At 56.4% G+C, this 15586-nt stretch overlaps 6 protein-coding genes across 6 annotated transcripts; 5 read left to right on the top strand and 1 right to left on the bottom strand.

The window, feature by feature from the left end:
• Window positions 1–398: 398 nt before the first annotated feature.
• On the top strand, window positions 399–2823 carry BCV69DRAFT_296654 (hypothetical protein; the record flags this gene model as incomplete). Its single annotated transcript, XM_025494027.1, has 2 exons — window positions 399–2252; window positions 2332–2823. The coding sequence occupies 2 exons, from the start codon at window positions 399–401 to the stop codon at window positions 2821–2823; spliced, it is 2346 nt and encodes a 781-aa protein (XP_025349834.1).
• Window positions 2824–3430: 607 nt separating this feature from the next.
• On the top strand, window positions 3431–5364 carry BCV69DRAFT_296653 (hypothetical protein; the record flags this gene model as incomplete). Its single annotated transcript, XM_025494026.1, has 3 exons — window positions 3431–3754; window positions 3828–3886; window positions 3966–5364. The coding sequence occupies 3 exons, from the start codon at window positions 3431–3433 to the stop codon at window positions 5362–5364; spliced, it is 1782 nt and encodes a 593-aa protein (XP_025349833.1).
• Window positions 5365–5525: 161 nt separating this feature from the next.
• BCV69DRAFT_280273 (mitochondrial carrier) lies at window positions 5526–7410 on the bottom strand. Its single transcript, XM_025491556.1, has 2 exons — window positions 6431–7410; window positions 5526–6360 (listed from the first exon to the last, which is right to left on the bottom strand). The coding sequence occupies exons 1-2, from the start codon at window positions 7216–7218 to the stop codon at window positions 5583–5585; spliced, it is 1566 nt and encodes a 521-aa protein (XP_025349832.1). The 5' UTR covers window positions 7219–7410; the 3' UTR covers window positions 5526–5582.
• A 175-nt stretch (window positions 7411–7585) lies between these two features.
• Window positions 7586–9292, top strand: BCV69DRAFT_280272 (eukaryotic translation initiation factor 4E). The gene has a single exon (XM_025491555.1). The coding sequence runs from the start codon at window positions 7972–7974 to the stop codon at window positions 8827–8829; it is 858 nt and encodes a 285-aa protein (XP_025349831.1). The 5' UTR covers window positions 7586–7971; the 3' UTR covers window positions 8830–9292.
• A 139-nt stretch (window positions 9293–9431) lies between these two features.
• BCV69DRAFT_280271 (hypothetical protein) lies at window positions 9432–13903 on the top strand. Its single transcript, XM_025491554.1, has one exon. It carries the CDS (start codon window positions 9686–9688, stop codon window positions 13772–13774), a length of 4089 nt encoding a protein of 1362 aa, XP_025349830.1. The 5' UTR covers window positions 9432–9685; the 3' UTR covers window positions 13775–13903.
• Window positions 13904–14149: 246 nt separating this feature from the next.
• On the top strand, window positions 14150–15517 carry BCV69DRAFT_289163 (putative PRE10-20S proteasome subunit C1). Its single transcript, XM_025493662.1, has 4 exons — window positions 14150–14433; window positions 14532–14633; window positions 14762–15021; window positions 15125–15517. Exons 1-4 carry the CDS (start codon window positions 14206–14208, stop codon window positions 15294–15296), a joined length of 762 nt encoding a protein of 253 aa, XP_025349829.1. The 5' UTR covers window positions 14150–14205; the 3' UTR covers window positions 15297–15517.
• The last annotated feature ends 69 nt before the right edge of the window (window positions 15518–15586 follow it).

Here is a 15586-nt window from a genome sequence, read left to right as displayed (position 1 = left end):
GTCGCGGGTGATTCCATGCAAACACGGCACTGCACCGCGACGGCACGACAGCATCCCTACCCACGTCCATGCCATCAGCCCCCAGGGTCCTGCGCCCCGACAGAGCCACGCGGCTTGGATCAATGCGGCCAGGCGAGGCCGGCCAAGGCGATTGATTAGAATCACCACACCACTTACAAGCAGAGCAATCTTTGCCAAACACAGACGACGTGTGCGGCAACTAGCCAAGACATTCCCACTCGGGGCTCCGTTCCGCTCCCGCTCCGTTCCGTTCATCAGGGACCAACACCTTCCCGCCTGCACGGAACAGACGCGCCATTCACACTCTTCACGCTACGACTCCCTCATCGACGGGGAAAAGTGCCAGACTATCTTCTGGTCGCCGAGTCGCTTCCACCATGGCCGGCTCGGCAGACTCTCCTGGCTCGCTGACTGCGACACACATCTCATGGATCCTCCTTCTCATCTACTACTCCCGGTCACGGTCCACTACGCCTGCTCAGGGACGGGAGATTCTCGGTATAGTCACACAGACTGGCCTCGAAGAGGAGGCACTGGTGGTGAGGCTACTCATCTACCTCGTCAGATGCTGGGACGGCGTCAAGCCTCCGCCGTCTTCTCTGGATCAGCTCTGCCATACGCTCCGAGCTTGTCTGCTCTCTGCCCCTGACTCGGACTCCACCCATCACCTTGCACAGGTCGAATGTCTCATCGGGTGGCTCAGAGCACAGTGGGCACAGGCATTGGAAACGGCTGGTGCTCGCTCCTACCCCAGCTTCACTCCCTGGCTTCATGGGGTATTCGAGACTTCGATTCAGTATCTCGTTGCTATGGAGGAGGAGGGCATACCAGACATGACGGACAGGAAGATTGACAAGAGGTCACCGTTGGGCATCGCCGTGAGAAGAATGGCGCTGGCTTACGACGATCTCGATAAGATCAGTCAGATCAAAGTGCTCGAAAGAAATGCTAGAGCTTGGTGCAGAGGAGACGCAGACGCCCAGTTCTCGAAGGCAGAAGCCTCTGGCTCCGGAGACATCTCTTTGCCCACCCGTATGCAGGTCTTCGATGAATACCAACGAGCTCGACATCGTGGAGACTACTCGGCAACAAAAGAGCAGCTACACCGCTTTTTCGACTATGCGCCTCCCGCAGGCCCCAGAGGCGCCATCCTTGCACAACGATCGAAGCTACATCATCACGCTTTGCTCAATCTTGCAGGCTTCCAAATCGAAATGGAGGAATGGGCCCTGGCGGAAATGACTCTCAAAGAGGCAATTACATTGGCGCGCACAGAAAAAGATGAACAATGCCTGAGCATGTGTAACAGCCTGAATAGGAGACTTGAAGCAGCAGCGAACCAGCTGGCTACAGAAGATGGAAGAAGGATACCTGTCGCTGGCCCTTCCACTCCCTGGAGACCGGCAGAGCGCTCAATGCAAAGAGGTCGACTGTACGCGGATGATCTTTGGGACGCGAGCAGAGCGGCTAGAGAAGGCTCTGACGTGCTACAAATTACGACCGAAGTTCAGAGGCTCGTGCGTCTGCCCCTTCCTGCCAGTCTGACGAAGCCGCAAGGACCTAGCCCAGTTGTTAAGCCAGGCTCAGCCATACCCTCTGGAGATCCCCAACGCACGATGATTACACAAGATGCTGTACGGCCCTGGGCTACGGCAGCCTATCTCTCATCGCGCATGGGCGATGTGCGATCCGCCCGGCGCTACAGACGGCTAGCTAGAGAGGAACCATATCGCGATCGGCCCGCCCTACGTGAAGCGGATGAGCTGGTCATGCGATTGCAAGAGGCATACGCTCTGGCAGAAGAGGGAAAGTATGACGATGGTCTCGAGCTGATGTTGGATACAAATCTATTGAAGCGGATGTCACTCGCCGACTATCGCAAATGGACCAAGGTCATCTACCAGGTTCTGCATCTGCGAGCCCGTCGTGCGGGAGCGTTACAGGCTGCAAGGCGGATCTCAGTGCTGGCCTGTGGGAAGGAAGAGATGCCTGAGGGCGAGGAAGGAATCGATCAGCATCTCCTGTCGCTCTACGCAGTGGGAAGGGCCTTTGCTGATGCGAATGAAGGCCCTCGAGCAATGGAACCGCTGTTACAGCTGTTGCAAGACGCGCGAGACTGTAGTCATCTTGTCTTGTACCGAAGGGGGACGGTGCTCCTGGCGCGGGTCCTGGCGGTGAACATGGGCCTGGAAAAGGTGGGATGCGAGATGATGGACGACGTTATGCCCGAGGTGAGTAGAGGCATGGGCAGGCGGTGGCGAGTGCAAGTTGAAGCTGACAAATCCAGCTGTACGTCGATGTCCACGACAGCTTCTCGCTGATCACAACCTGGAGCGAAGGGCAGAGAGCAGCTACGCTTACGCGCGTGTCCTACTGGCCGCTTCGCCAAGAAAGACTGCCCCGGAGGCCCATCTGGCCAAGAGGGCCATATCTTGGCTGCTGAGCGCTCGGTCAGATCTGCAGAAGGTAGCCGAAGCGCCGCCGGCCCTACTGCCGGTATTGAATTTGCTAGCAAGGCTCTATCACATCCTGGATGACATCACTCGCCGAGACGAGGTCAGCGAAGAATATCTCGATGTGAAGAGCAAGATCGATGTCCTACAGTCGGGGCGCGGTGGAGATGTCCGCGCAGTCAAGGAAGCAGCAGCAAAGACGGATACGACGGTCCTTAGAAGCGGCGAAAGTGCCGGACCTCTACCAGAAGCAGAGGACTTGCGGGATGGGGATGACAATGCGATCTGCCTGCCATTGTGGGAAGAGCTGATCGCAACAGTCGGAGCAAAGATTGCCGCCGACGCCTAGGCGACAGGCCTGAGAGCGGGCCTCGTCCGGCAGATCTGCGCCGATCGGATTGAGTGGGGGGGAACGTGGCCAGGCACCATCTGTGTTGCTACCAGACGACTGGGATCCTGTACATTTCAGGCTGTATAGGGCGCATTACGCCCACTGTTGATACCATGATGGACTCCTAGAGTCTCATCTGACCTCGTTCCTGTTGAGTGAGGAGATTTGTGCCTACATTCTGATCGATGCCCTGATTGTTGGGGCACGCAGGCTTTGCTCTGAGCAAATCCAACGTGGGAGCAACAGCAATCAGCCACACAGTCGTCATTCCCGCCTCTGTAGGGGAAGCCGAGGTACGTGTGAGGCAATTGCTCTCAGCCAGGGTCAGATACGGAAGTGTACTCTCGAAGTGCCACTACAGAGTGATTCTGATGGGGTACGGGGATCTGGCTGTTGCTCTCATATTTGCGACTCATTGGCAGATGGCTTGGTACATAAAGCGGCAGGCGAGTCAATCCCAGTGACGTTTACATTCTCGTCTGTGCCCTCCAGGCTCGTTCTTTCGACGAGTGCTACCCTTTGTCCTCCCTGCTGTTCTGTCGTCTTCTACTCACACTCCTCGAACATGTCAGCCGACCCGAGCTTCCTCACGCGTTTCATGCCCATCCCAGAGACCTCGCCACCCCAAGTCTCCCTCGACTTCCAAGTGCTGCGAGTAGTCCTGTACGCACTCAGCGGAATCATCCTCTGGGATTTTGTCTGCACGCTACAGTACGAGTGGAGAGTCTTGCGCGGGAAAGTCCCGCGCTCTTGGCCGCTAGGAGTGTACTTTGCAGCTAGATACGCGTCGGTGCTCTTTGTGGGCGGGGTGCTACCACAAGCGGGATCGCTCGTGAGGGTCAATTGTGGAGCGGTATGGGTGGTCGTCTCCCTTGCAGTGACACTTCAAGTAAGGCGACGCTCCACTCGGAAGAGGAAAAGATGCGGCTCACAGCTGACCAGTCTCTCGACACTTCTCACAGAAATCTGTCGGTCAAGCGTTATTCATGCTTCGAGCTTGTGCGATCTGGAATTGGAACCGGTACGTCGTCGTTTCGAGATACAGGTGAATCGATGCCTCCCGCGCTGAGCCTGTTGTCCCTCTCCTTCTGCTGTCACAGCGTCATTCTGCTCGGCTTGCTTCTGATCTGGCTCGGTAATGCAGCGCTAGCTCTGACCAACATCGGCTCTCTCACCTTCACCTGGACGCCAGATTCCGTCCTCGATGGCTACGGCTACTGCACGATGACCTCCCTGGCCTGGTCTGTCGGAGCAGTGCACTCATGCTCCCTTCTGACGGACTTCATCATAATTGCTCTGTCGACTTATCGTCTAGCAAACATGCGTCGAGCAGCCCGATGTGGATTTTGGCTGGTTCTCCTCAATGACGGCATCTCCTGGTCCCTCTTCACCCTTCCACCCACCATGGGAGCTGTGTTTACCTTCTATCTTGGCAAGACAACACCAGCACAAGGCATCGCTCTCGTCATCTCTTCAACCATGCACGCCATCATCGCTTGTCGCGCTTACAGGAATCTATCCGACTTTGCTGATACGCTACCTCTGTCCTTCTGCGCGAGAGACAAGGTACGAAATGGGACAATGCTCGATCAGGAGACGCTGGCTCGACTGGCATGGTTAAAAGGTAGTGCGGGTGCTGAAAAAGAAGTACCGAGCCGCGAGGGAGCAAATGTCGACCCAGCTACTGTAGACAAGCTGCACCACCCCAATCGACCTGCTGACTACCCTTTCACGAGCTTCTCCAGCGGACAGAGCACCGAGAAGGTCTCACCTGGAAGCAGACATTATCGACAGAGCAGTCTGCCGTCACGAGCAGTGCGTGAGCGCCCTCCTGCTTACAGGAGTCGGATCGTGTCCACCTGCCCCGACAGGCAGCACCAGTCGTCCTTCCAATCGTCCTCTTCCTCATGCTCATCGGAGAAGAATCGACGGAATCATCGCCGTACAGTGAGCTCCTTGGACATGCTCAGTGCACAAGTCGAGCCTGCTGCAACCCAGACGGTGCACGGCATCTTTGGAAGGACTTCCTCCATTCTCTCACCTGGCGCTCGAGAACCCATCAACGTCCACATCACTACTCAGATGCAGAGCGTGGGAGACACTATTGATGCTAGCAGCAGCGGTCTGCATTCCAATTCAGAGTTTGCTCGCAGCGTACCTTCTCTGGATTCGCCACCCGCTAGACCAGCTCGCTGCGAAGGGGTCGGTGGCGGTAGGCGACGAACCCAATACGTCTTGCGAAGGCCTTCTCACATCTGGGCTCCTGCGCTTGAATCCAGAGCAGATTCATCGCAAGAAGAAGAGCCCATGCAGTCCTTCACTGCCTGCTTCGCACACGATCGCAACGATGTCGGACTGGATTCTTTCCAGACAACACCCTCGACGGCCACCACTAGGCCTTCCAGTGCGGATGCTAGACCACTCAACACACAGGCGTTCTGGCATGCGGGAGAGGTCGAAGATGACCCACGCACAGCGAGGGTACAACCGAAGTATTAGTAGATCGACACAGAGCAAAAGCGGGGCTGGCTCCTTCGCACGAGTCTTCAGTGAGTCGCGTACCGCGAGCCACACGGGGCACAATATATGACGAGTAGGGACTATGTATCTATTCGATGACTATGAAATGTGTTCTATGCAATGGAATGGTGTGAAGTGACTGCCCCGTTTGCTTTCCCTAATCTTCCTCCGCATCTCTCCTATTAACAGGCAGGCCATCAGTCCTGCTCTGCCATGGCGAACAAGTGACCTACAGCTTCGTAGCTCCCAATCATCAGACCGCACGCGGGAGCTACCTTTGCCATCCTAGGTGTGATGCCCCTGAAGAGACCTGGGACGCCTTCTTCTTGGAAGATTGTCCGCAGCGCTGGAAGAGTCCTAGAGGCGACTGTGCGCTGCAAAGATCCTTTGCCCTCACTTGATCCGCTGTTGCGTGACGAGGAGGAGGACGAAGCCTGCAGTCGCGTCTTGACGAGATCAAATGGATGCGTGATCACAGCTGCTACGCCTCCGCTTGTCGCTCCACTTAGGAAAGCCACGCCAAATTCCTCCAGACCACCTTTCCCGCTGCCACCCTCACCGAGTCCGCTACCTCCTGTGAGCATCCGCTTCATCGTTTCGTAGCCCATAAAGTAGATTGCTGAGAATGGCACGTCTCGCCAGAGAGTCGAGGAAAGACCTCTGAAGAGAACCGAAGGACCTTGGGAAGAGACTTGCCGCGAGAGCGAGCGCACAATACTGCCCAAAGAATGTGACGAGTCGCTTGCTTGCAGCCTGGTCCGCACCAGCTCCAAAGGCGTAACGAGCGTTGCAGAAACCGAGCGAGCTAGGGCTCCAGAGACTAAAGAGGCCAACAGAGTCTGGGGAGTGATGTTGGAAGATGCTAATTGAGAGGCGGGAGGCGTGTCCAAGGTGGAGCGTTCCAGGGAGAGAAGCTGAGACCGGAAGACGTCGTAGCAAGTCATGTACGTCACTTGAGACGGTATAGTCATGACTCTGTGGTAGGAGCAGCGAGATCGATCGTCAGACCTTTTGCGGCGACAGATAGCTCAATCTTGGTACTCACAATGTAGGACTCAGACCTCTCCACAGACCTCTGATTCCTTCTGCTCTGCTGACCTTGATTACCCCATCCCACATTCCCGTCAGTCGTTTCTGCCTAGTAGCTGCCTCCAACTGAAGGGCTGCCGCGCCCTTGTCAGGGAAAGCGCAGGCAGTCGAGGAAGCGTGTCCTTGTGACGCTGATAGTAGAGCCGAGGCAGGGTTGAGGAACGTAGTGGTATGGGCGTAGGGAGGAGCGGCAGAGAGGGGTAGGGAGCGCGGCGGGCGTAGTAGCACAGATCCTCGTGCAGCCGAAGCGGACGATGAGGGCAAGCTTTGAGGAGGCATGTTCGTGATGGAGCTACCTTGCGAGGCTTTCCCCTGGGCAGTCCCAGGATCAAATTTGCAAGTGAGCTTGTCCTCATGGGTGTTGCCTGTGAAGAAGGTCTGTTGGCAGCAGGTGGCAGCATGCGCCTTTGCTGGCGATGGAAGCTTCTTGCGGGAGGTAGAGGCTTCTTTCGAGGCTCTAATGGAGGATGTAATGTGTGAAGAAGGCCTGAAGAGAGGCTCAGGAGAAGACTGCGTCTGTATACGAGTCTTGATGACGTCAAAAGGTGTCATGAGCAGCGAGGTAGCGATGGCGCCAGAGCAAGCTGCTATTGCCTTCTGCTTGCGAGTGGCCGGTCTCCGGGTGGGACTGACAGTAGTCGTGGACGCGAATGGGTCGATCCTACTGCTGCTTCCCACAGCTTTGCGTCCGTCATCCTCCTGCAACGCCTCTTGCCAGACGAGGTTACCCGTCAGTGTGGTCATCCTAGTGGAGGAGTCCTGGGTGGCGGTAGGCAACGGCGCGAGGTAGGACGGGTCTCAAAGCAACGCTCGGCGCTAGACTCTGATCTTGGCGTGAGGCCTCGAGACTCTGGCCTTGAGCTGCCCCTGTGCGCCTTGTGGACGTTGGCAGCTGATGGTAGGAAGATAAGGATGAGAGAGGATTACAGTCTGAGCCATGGCTGACTGACCTCCTCGCCGTCCCTCAGCTCCTTCCTCAATCCACTTTTGAGCCACAATCTATCTCGCCTTCCGTTCCGGTTTCCGCGCGCGAACAGGCCTCCTCTGCGTCCGTCCCCCAGAGGCGATTTTCGCCCCCTGGAGTTGCCGCCTGCCCTTTGAGCGTTTCTTCCAGCCATCGTCGTACCACGCCCTACCAACCATCATCCTTCATCCGCCACCGTGGTCTCGCATCCATCTCATCTTACAGACGGCAGCCATACATACGTAGCGAAGTACTGTACTTCCGATTTCGTCAAGCACTGTCCTTGCCCACAAAATTTTGGCATTTGCTCACTCTGCCCACGAACGAACGTCCATCGTTTCAACTCTCGCTCGCTCGCATCGTCACTTGGGCTTCCTTCTACTCGTTCACCAGAGCTTTCGTCCCTCCCTCCGACCTCCTCCGCTGCTCAGAGCTAGGCATATCGTAGCCGGATTCCTCGCCCCTCCGCGTCTCACTCATCTCATACCTCCACCTCGACCCACTGCCGAGGTACGAGCGCTTTCTCGCAGACTATGACGAGCACTACCCTTCCATCACAGCCAGCTGCTGCTTCGAAAGCTGCCGTAGAGTCTGCCATCAAGGAGTCAGTCAACGAAGGAGCTTCGACATCATCCAACGCCGACGCTAGCGAAATGGCCTCCTCTGACCAGGCAGGAGATGAATCCATCCGCACCGTATTCGATGACAAGGAAGACTTCAACGTGAAGCATCCTCTTTACAATGTGTGGACTCTCTGGTTCGACAACCCTTCGCACAAGAATGCTTCGGCCGCAAAGGGCTCGAAGGACTCGTGGGGAGAGGACCTGAACAAGGTGGTGACATTTGATTCGGTAGAAGAATTTTGGGGACTATACAACAATATCATTCCACCCTCTGAGCTACCGCAAAAAGCTAATTACTATCTCTTCAAGGAGGGTATTCAGCCTGCCTGGGAGGACCCAGCAAACGCAAATGGAGGCAAGTGGAGCATCCAATTGCCCCGTGACAAGTCGCGGAAGGACATCGACAAGCTGTGGCTATACACGATGCTCAGCGCCATTGGCGAGACACTAGAGACCACCCCTACCTCGCCGAACTCAGAAGATCTTTCAGAGCTCATCACCGGTGTCATCATGTCGGCACGATCCAACTTCTACCGTATCGCAATCTGGACAAGGAAGTCGGACGACCCGGCTTCGGTCCCCGGCGGAGATGCTGCTGCAGTACAAGACGTCGTGAAGCGGTTGATGGCCATCGGGCAGAAGTTCAAGACCGAGATCCTTGGCTTTGCCCCAGAGCAGAAGTTGGGAGGCCAGGGACTGATGACGGATGTGGAATATCAGAGTCACACAGAGAGTGAAAAGAAGAAGGGAAGGAAAATCACCGTGTAGATGGGGACAGTACGTTCGGGGCCTGCAGCCGATGCTGCTCCAGGTCCCGCAAAAAGCTTTCGCCGGCAGTCTGCTCCTTGAGCCAGGCGTACCACTCAATGGGGCCACCACGGTCAAGGAGACTCTCGCTGCCTTCGCGGGCTCCGGGCGCTCCGCACCCGCCCGGTCTTGGTTGGCTTGCTACGAACGATCGCCGCATTGCTCAGCACTGCTGTAATCACTCTCTCATCCATGGACGGTTGCGTCAATGTGGCTTCTCTCTGGCATCTCTCATAGATCATCTCCCATTTCCTTCTAGCCTCGTGCCCCTGTCGCAGCTCCTTCCCGCTACTCATCGCTGCATGTATCCCTCATCCTGATCTGTTGCGTCTAGTCACTGCCCCCGCCAGATTTTCGTCTGTCTTGCTATCCCTGTCCCGTCCTCTGCAGTCAAGTGCCTCGGTCAAATTTACATACTCACAGTTTGCTGTTTCGAGTGAAGTAACGGCGTGTGTCATGCGGGGATGCGAAGCGGAGCAAGCGCCCCGCGGAAGCAGCATTGAGCCCCGGCGCAAACCAAATTTGAGCAACACAGCATGTGTTCGCCGCTGCTTGCCTTCAATGCTAACCATCCATACCATATCGACATCATCTTCCTCCGGCCGACTTCAGAGCCGAAAGAGGCCACCCTCTTGTGTGACTATACCCACTGAGGCTCCCCTGGGTCCTTGAGCCATGGCATTCCGTGACCCTGCTGCGACACTGAGGCACCTACAGCCCTAGTGTATACCGACCGGACAAGAACACCGCATACAGGGGGTCTGGACACGCTCAGCCCTGATACGAGACTGAACGGGTCGCCAGCTTGCAGGGAAAGATGACACAGAGCTCTGGCTCCTCGGCTACGCGCTCTCCCTCGCTCAGGTACGAGTATGAGTACGAAGCTGAACAAGGGGAGAGGGGTAAAGCTGGTCCCTCACGTCCGACCCCTGCCCATCTCCCTCCCTTGCGGCTTGATGGCCCGTCGGATCAATGGCGCCCGCAACTCTCGCAAAACCCGCTGATGGACGATGCCTTGCGGTCACTACCATCGGCCGCTGAGAGAGAAGCTCGGAGGCGAGAACAATCTCATCCTACTAGCACGTGGACACCGGCTCAAGAATCGCCTCGCTTTCGCCCCCGCTCGCCCGAATACTATCATCGGGACGATACGATAACATTGAGAAGGCCGAGCTCTTCTTATCATGAAGGACAGGGACAAGGCCGAAGGGGATCCGCCGCATCCTCGCAGCAGGCCAAGGCTGGCTTCGCAACACTAGGGTGGATTACCTCGAGGGTTCGCTCAAGACAGGATGGCAAGTCGTCTGCTCCGTCTGACGCCAAGCAAATAGCACATAGCAGGTCATCGGCGGGAACCAAACAAAAGCGAAAGGGCATTCTGAGGAAGAGAGAGGCCGATAAAGAAGCAGAAGAGTCTGAGATTGTCGTCATCTCCCAGCCTGCTGAAGGCGCAGAGGCTGCCCATCTCTCGGAAGCTGATCGTTTGGGCGTCCCTCCTCTCGATGATCCCATCGTACCTCCAGCGCCCAACGAGACGACTGCAGAAGCCCTCGCACAGGCTGCTCTTCGAAAAGGAAGGGGAAAGACGAGGAGACTGCAGTTCGCACCAGAACAGAAGCGCGTTCGTAAGAAGGATCTGCCGACAGATTTCCAGGATGGCGATCTCTACCGAGGTCTTGATGACTTCATCTCTGCGACGAGGGTGAGGAGAAGGGCGCAGAGGCGGGCAAGTCATGGCGGTAAGAGCAGCCGAGGCAGTCGAGCGAGCAGAGGCAGCAGTCGGAGCAGAGGGTCTGCAGCTAGTACCTCTGCCCTGAGTTCAGACTCTAGCAGCTCGTCCAGCAGCTCCTCTGACTCTACCAATTCAGGGCGCGGTCTAACCCTCAGTCGACTTCGAGCCTTCTTTGGTGACTCTGGCTCTTCTTCCAGTAGCTCCTCATCTAGTTCTTCCAGCTCGAGCGATAGCCGTAGCGATGACGGCCGCTCTGAGGGTCAAGGCTCTCGTAGTAGCTCAGAAGGACCCTTCCGCGGCGCCTTCAATCTCTCGCGCTTCTCAAAGACAAAAACGACTCGATCAAATGCCCACCACTCTCAAGCATCCGAAAGGTCGCACTCGCCAGATTCGTCCCGAGCAGACTCGGCCATGCCTGGCACGCCTCGCAGCCCTTGGACGGTCAGGAATTCTGCGTACCCACCAACGCCTCGTACTGCGCCCCGAACACCGAGAGCGCCATTCACAATCGCGGGAGGTGCTGATAGAGCGAGATTGAGGAGACAGGCAAAGAAGGCGAAGCAGCACCAGCAACGTATGGAGAAAGAATCTCTAATTCCCACACGGCCAAGCCGTAAGGCGAGACTGAAAGCTAGAGAGTTGCGCGAGAAGGCTGGTGGCATTACAGAGTATACCTTGTTCACCGCGGCCTCCCTGCCGGTACGGAGTGGCATCAGCCCAACAGAGCCGGTGGTGTCAGCAGCGGACATGGTCAAAGGGAGCCAACCCGTCGGGGAAGGCTCTAGTCGAGAACCTCGAGACAAGGTCTTGCAGACGAAGGACTGGATCCAAGTCAAGGATCGACTGAGAGACTATCGGCATCAGTTGCGACAGAGGGACGCGGCAGGCGGCGATTTAGGCATGGGAGCAGCCGACGTTGATGCTGCAGAAGAGGCGAATATGGCGTCGAGGCACTACCGCCGCCGTAGACGGAACACACGCTATGATGAGGCATCGGGCACTTCGCTCTCAAGACATGCAAGCGCCAAGCACGCCCGATTTGCAGATACGAACGCGATGGATGGTGATGACGAGATGGATCTCGACTTCGAGGACGGAGATCTTGCTCTGCCTCCACCAGCACTAGATCTGCCAGATGCGCTCTTTGATGTCCCTGCAGAGCCTCAGCCCAGCGCTTTGTCACCTGAGCCTCCGCGTGATCACTCCCTGGCGCCGCCGATCCAGAATGAGCGCAGGAAGCTCGCAAGTCAGGATCCTGATCAGACATACGAAAGCGAGAGGAATACCGGCTGGCACATGTCGGACATGCCCCTAACACCGAGGCCGTTCGCTGCGGCTGCGTCCAAGGAGGCATTGGCCCGAACTCCAATTACTTCTGGCCGTACGTCTCCTGCCGGTCGAAGGCGGTCAAGGAGCAGAGTCGTCCAATCGAGTGGCGCTCCTCCCGAGTTGCCAGGCCCAGGCGCCGGAGGCGTCTCCATGACTCCCTCTCCGGGCCAAGCATGGTGGCTCGACGTCTCGTGTCCCACTTTTGCGGACATGGTAGAGATCTCCAAGCTCTTCCCTCTACATCCTCTCACTGTTGAAGATATTTTGCAGCAGGAACCGCGAGAGAAGATTGAAGTCTTTGCCAAGCTTGGCTACTACTTTGGCGTGATTCGTACAATCGATGAACGTTACTTCAAGTATTCATCCTCGTCGCAAGCGAGCGGCTCCTCCAAAGCCGTGGACAAGACTGGCAGACAAGAGAGTGATGCAACGGCTTCTCCGATCCTCAATGAGAAGGCTTCCAAGCTCACAAACGAGAGTGCAGGCTCTCCGGGAACATTGAGAGGTCGAGCAGCGAAAAAGTCGGAAGGCCACGGCGACTCATTTGAGATGTCAGACCTTAGCGGGAAGTCATCGCCGTCCTTATCTGGCGGAAGGGAGACCTCTCCGCAGACTGCCAAAGGTCGAGTCGATCTTATCGAAGGCGCAGGAGGAAAGGAAGGACTGGAAGGACTGAGCGTTGGAGCTTGCAATCTCTACCTGGTCGTCTTCTCGCATGGCATCCTCACCTTCCACACGGAAGACGTCAGCAAACACATCGATCGCGTTCGGCGCAGGATCCTGGATCCCACGCAGCACAGCGACCTCACCTCAGATTGGATCTTCCACGGACTCCTCGATTCCATCGTCGACGCCTTCTTTCCTCTGGTCGACTTTGTCGAGGCAGAAGTTGGCGAGATTGAAAGGGAAACGAGCGAGGAGAAGACGCCATTCGAGCAGATGTTACTCGCGGAGCAGGCCAAAGCCAATGCTGGTAATCGACCTGGGGGAAACGGTCGAGCGGGCTTGACTGGTATTCGTGGCAAGAACGACAATCCAGGCCCTTTCCCGTTGTCCGCATTTGAGACGTCCCATCGAGTGCAACGCCCTGTCTTCTGGCTCCTCCCGCAGGTCATCATCCCACCCTCTCTCACTCGGGTGGTCCCTTCATTCTTGCAGACCTCAAGATGGGTTACCATCCTGGACGATGGTAAGATCGCCGGTAGACCGACGCGCTCCCAGATTGGTCTACATCTGAAGGAACAGAACAAGCGCGTCACGGCAGCAGAGGCGACTGCAATGTTGCAGCGTATCTCGGCCAATCGTAAGATCGTCAACGGACTCTCCCGGCTGCTGCTGCCGAAGAATGACACGATCCGTGGCCTGAGGAAGCGCTTGGGCGAGCTTAGACGGGACCACGATGGGCCGTCCAGAGGAGGTGGCGGACGTAGTCCTGGCCTCAGCGCATCGGCAGCTGCCGCTGAAGTGAGCGTACACATGGGCGACGTAGGCGACCACATTGTCACTCTCCTCGGTCTCCTCCACGCCGGCGAGTCACGCCTCTCGGAAACGTATCAAAACTACCTCGTTGCTGTGCGCATCAATAGTCGACGTTCCAAGGCCAACACCGACAACACGCTCATCATCCTCGCCACGGTTACAATTACTGCCCTGGCCTGTGCCTGCTACCTCTCGCTCTGGGGAACTAACATTCATGTGCCAAATACCAAGGAGACGAGGACCCTGCACGTATTTGCTGGCGTGCTGTCTGGACTCGCGTTGATACCGCCTGCGATTCAGGTTCACTTGTGGTGCGTCAAGAGGAGTGTAGACCGTAAGTGGAAGGCCAAGAGGCTAGCGAGATGAAGAGGTGAAGAGGCGAGAGAGGACAGGGTGGATGCGGAGCGCTAGCGTACAGTCCTCGAGTGGTCCTGTGTACCCAGTTGTGGAGTATACCTTTACTACAGTAATTTATTATAAATCTTTCTGCTTGCCTCGAGTAGACGTGGCAAAAGGGTGAGGCTACGAACATTTACCTGCGATGAGTTGTTCGAGCCCTACCTCGACTGGATCAAAAGAAGTTCTTGTAGGCTCTAGTATATCATCAGGCTACTTCACGCTCGTATTTCTGGCGTGTGCGCCTGTGTGGCCCGCGAGCGTGGTGGAGAAATTCAAACTGCGCTCGAGCGTCGTCAGCCCCGTCCGTCCGTCCTTCGAGGTGGTACATCCCACACCTCTCACCTGAATCCTTACCTCTCACACATCTTCCTCACCTTCAAAGATCACTCAGTCCAGCCATGGCCTCTCAAGGAACAGGCTACGACCTTTCCGCCTCCACGTACTCTCCCGACGGTCGCATCTTTCAGATCGAGTACGCCCAAAAGGCCGTAGAGAATGCAGGCACGGTCATTGGGATCAAGTGCAAAGATGGAATTGTCCTGGCGGTAGAGAAGCTTGTGAATACTAAGCTGCTGGTCAAGGGTACGAACAGGAGGATTCTGAACATTGATAGACATGCCGGCTTTGTGAGTTGGCTCAGAGGAGGAGCAGGCCGAAAAAGGAGGCGAATAGAAGGCGAAGGTGAAGTGCTGACGTTTATGTCCCGCCCCGTTGCTCTCACCAGGCCACTGCTGGACTGATTGCCGATGGATACCACTTGGCCGACCGAGCTAGACAGGAAGCTGTCAATTTCAGAGATACCTACAAATTCCCAGCGCCGATAGGGGTAAGTTGAATCTGGAGCATGGCACGAGCAAAGGGAAAGAGCTTTGCTTGGACTTCCTCTCTGTCTTGACCATTGTCACTCACCTACTGTCAACCTGCCGAATCCTCCTTCTGTCACCGTTCTCACAGACGCTGGCACGCCGTCTCTCGTCCTACATCCACGCTTTCACCCTCTACTCTTCCGTGCGACCCTTTGGAATCTCCACCCTCCTCTTCGGAATTGACGAGATTGAGGGACCGCAGATCTACCTGATTGAGCCATCGGGCACCTACTGGGGCTACAAGGGCGCTGCACTAGGAAAGGCTAGGCAGCTGGCCAAGACGGAGATTGAGAAGCTTGATCTGAGCGAGCTAAGCTTGGAGGATGGAGTGAAGGAGGCTGCGAAGATGTGAGTACTGAAGCACAGGCTGGAGGATATGCTGTGAGACAGGGCAAAGTGGGATGCTTGAGACTTCGAGATCGCTGATCATCTCTCCAATCTATTCTCACAGTATTTACAAGGTGCACGATGACGCCAAGGACAAGGACTTTGAGCTGGAGATGGCCTGGATTGGTCCTCAAACAAAGGGTGGAAAGGGTCAGGTAGAGCTGGTGCCGCAAGACAAGATCGACGAGGCGGCGAGGCTGGCAAAGGAGGCAATGGATAACGAGATGGAAGACTGAGAGATACGGCGAAGAGATCATAGGCTGTAGAGATCGGGCGAAGTGTTACAGGAATCCGTATCAGTGTCACTTCCTGCGAGCGAGTGGAGGCAGACGAGGTCTGAAGCCTGAAGGTGTGAGAGGGGCCAGGTGAACCCGCATATCGTATGCTCGCATGGCCTGTTCCATGTCGAGTATTCTGTACTTTGTTGCTGCTGCTGACCGATATTACCATGCTGACGCTGCCTCCAACGACGAAGCTCTCGTCAGTGCTTGGTGCTCGGGGATGGTTGGCAGTGCCCGTCGCTGTT

This window comes from Pseudomicrostroma glucosiphilum, assembly GCF_003144135.1.
Source record: "Pseudomicrostroma glucosiphilum strain MCA 4718 unplaced genomic scaffold BCV69scaffold_2, whole genome shotgun sequence".
NCBI classification, from domain to species: Eukaryota; Fungi; Basidiomycota; class Exobasidiomycetes; order Microstromatales; family Microstromataceae; genus Microstroma; species Microstroma glucosiphilum.
Note: the sequence above shows the minus strand (reverse complement) of the source record. Positions and strands in the feature narration are given on the sequence as shown.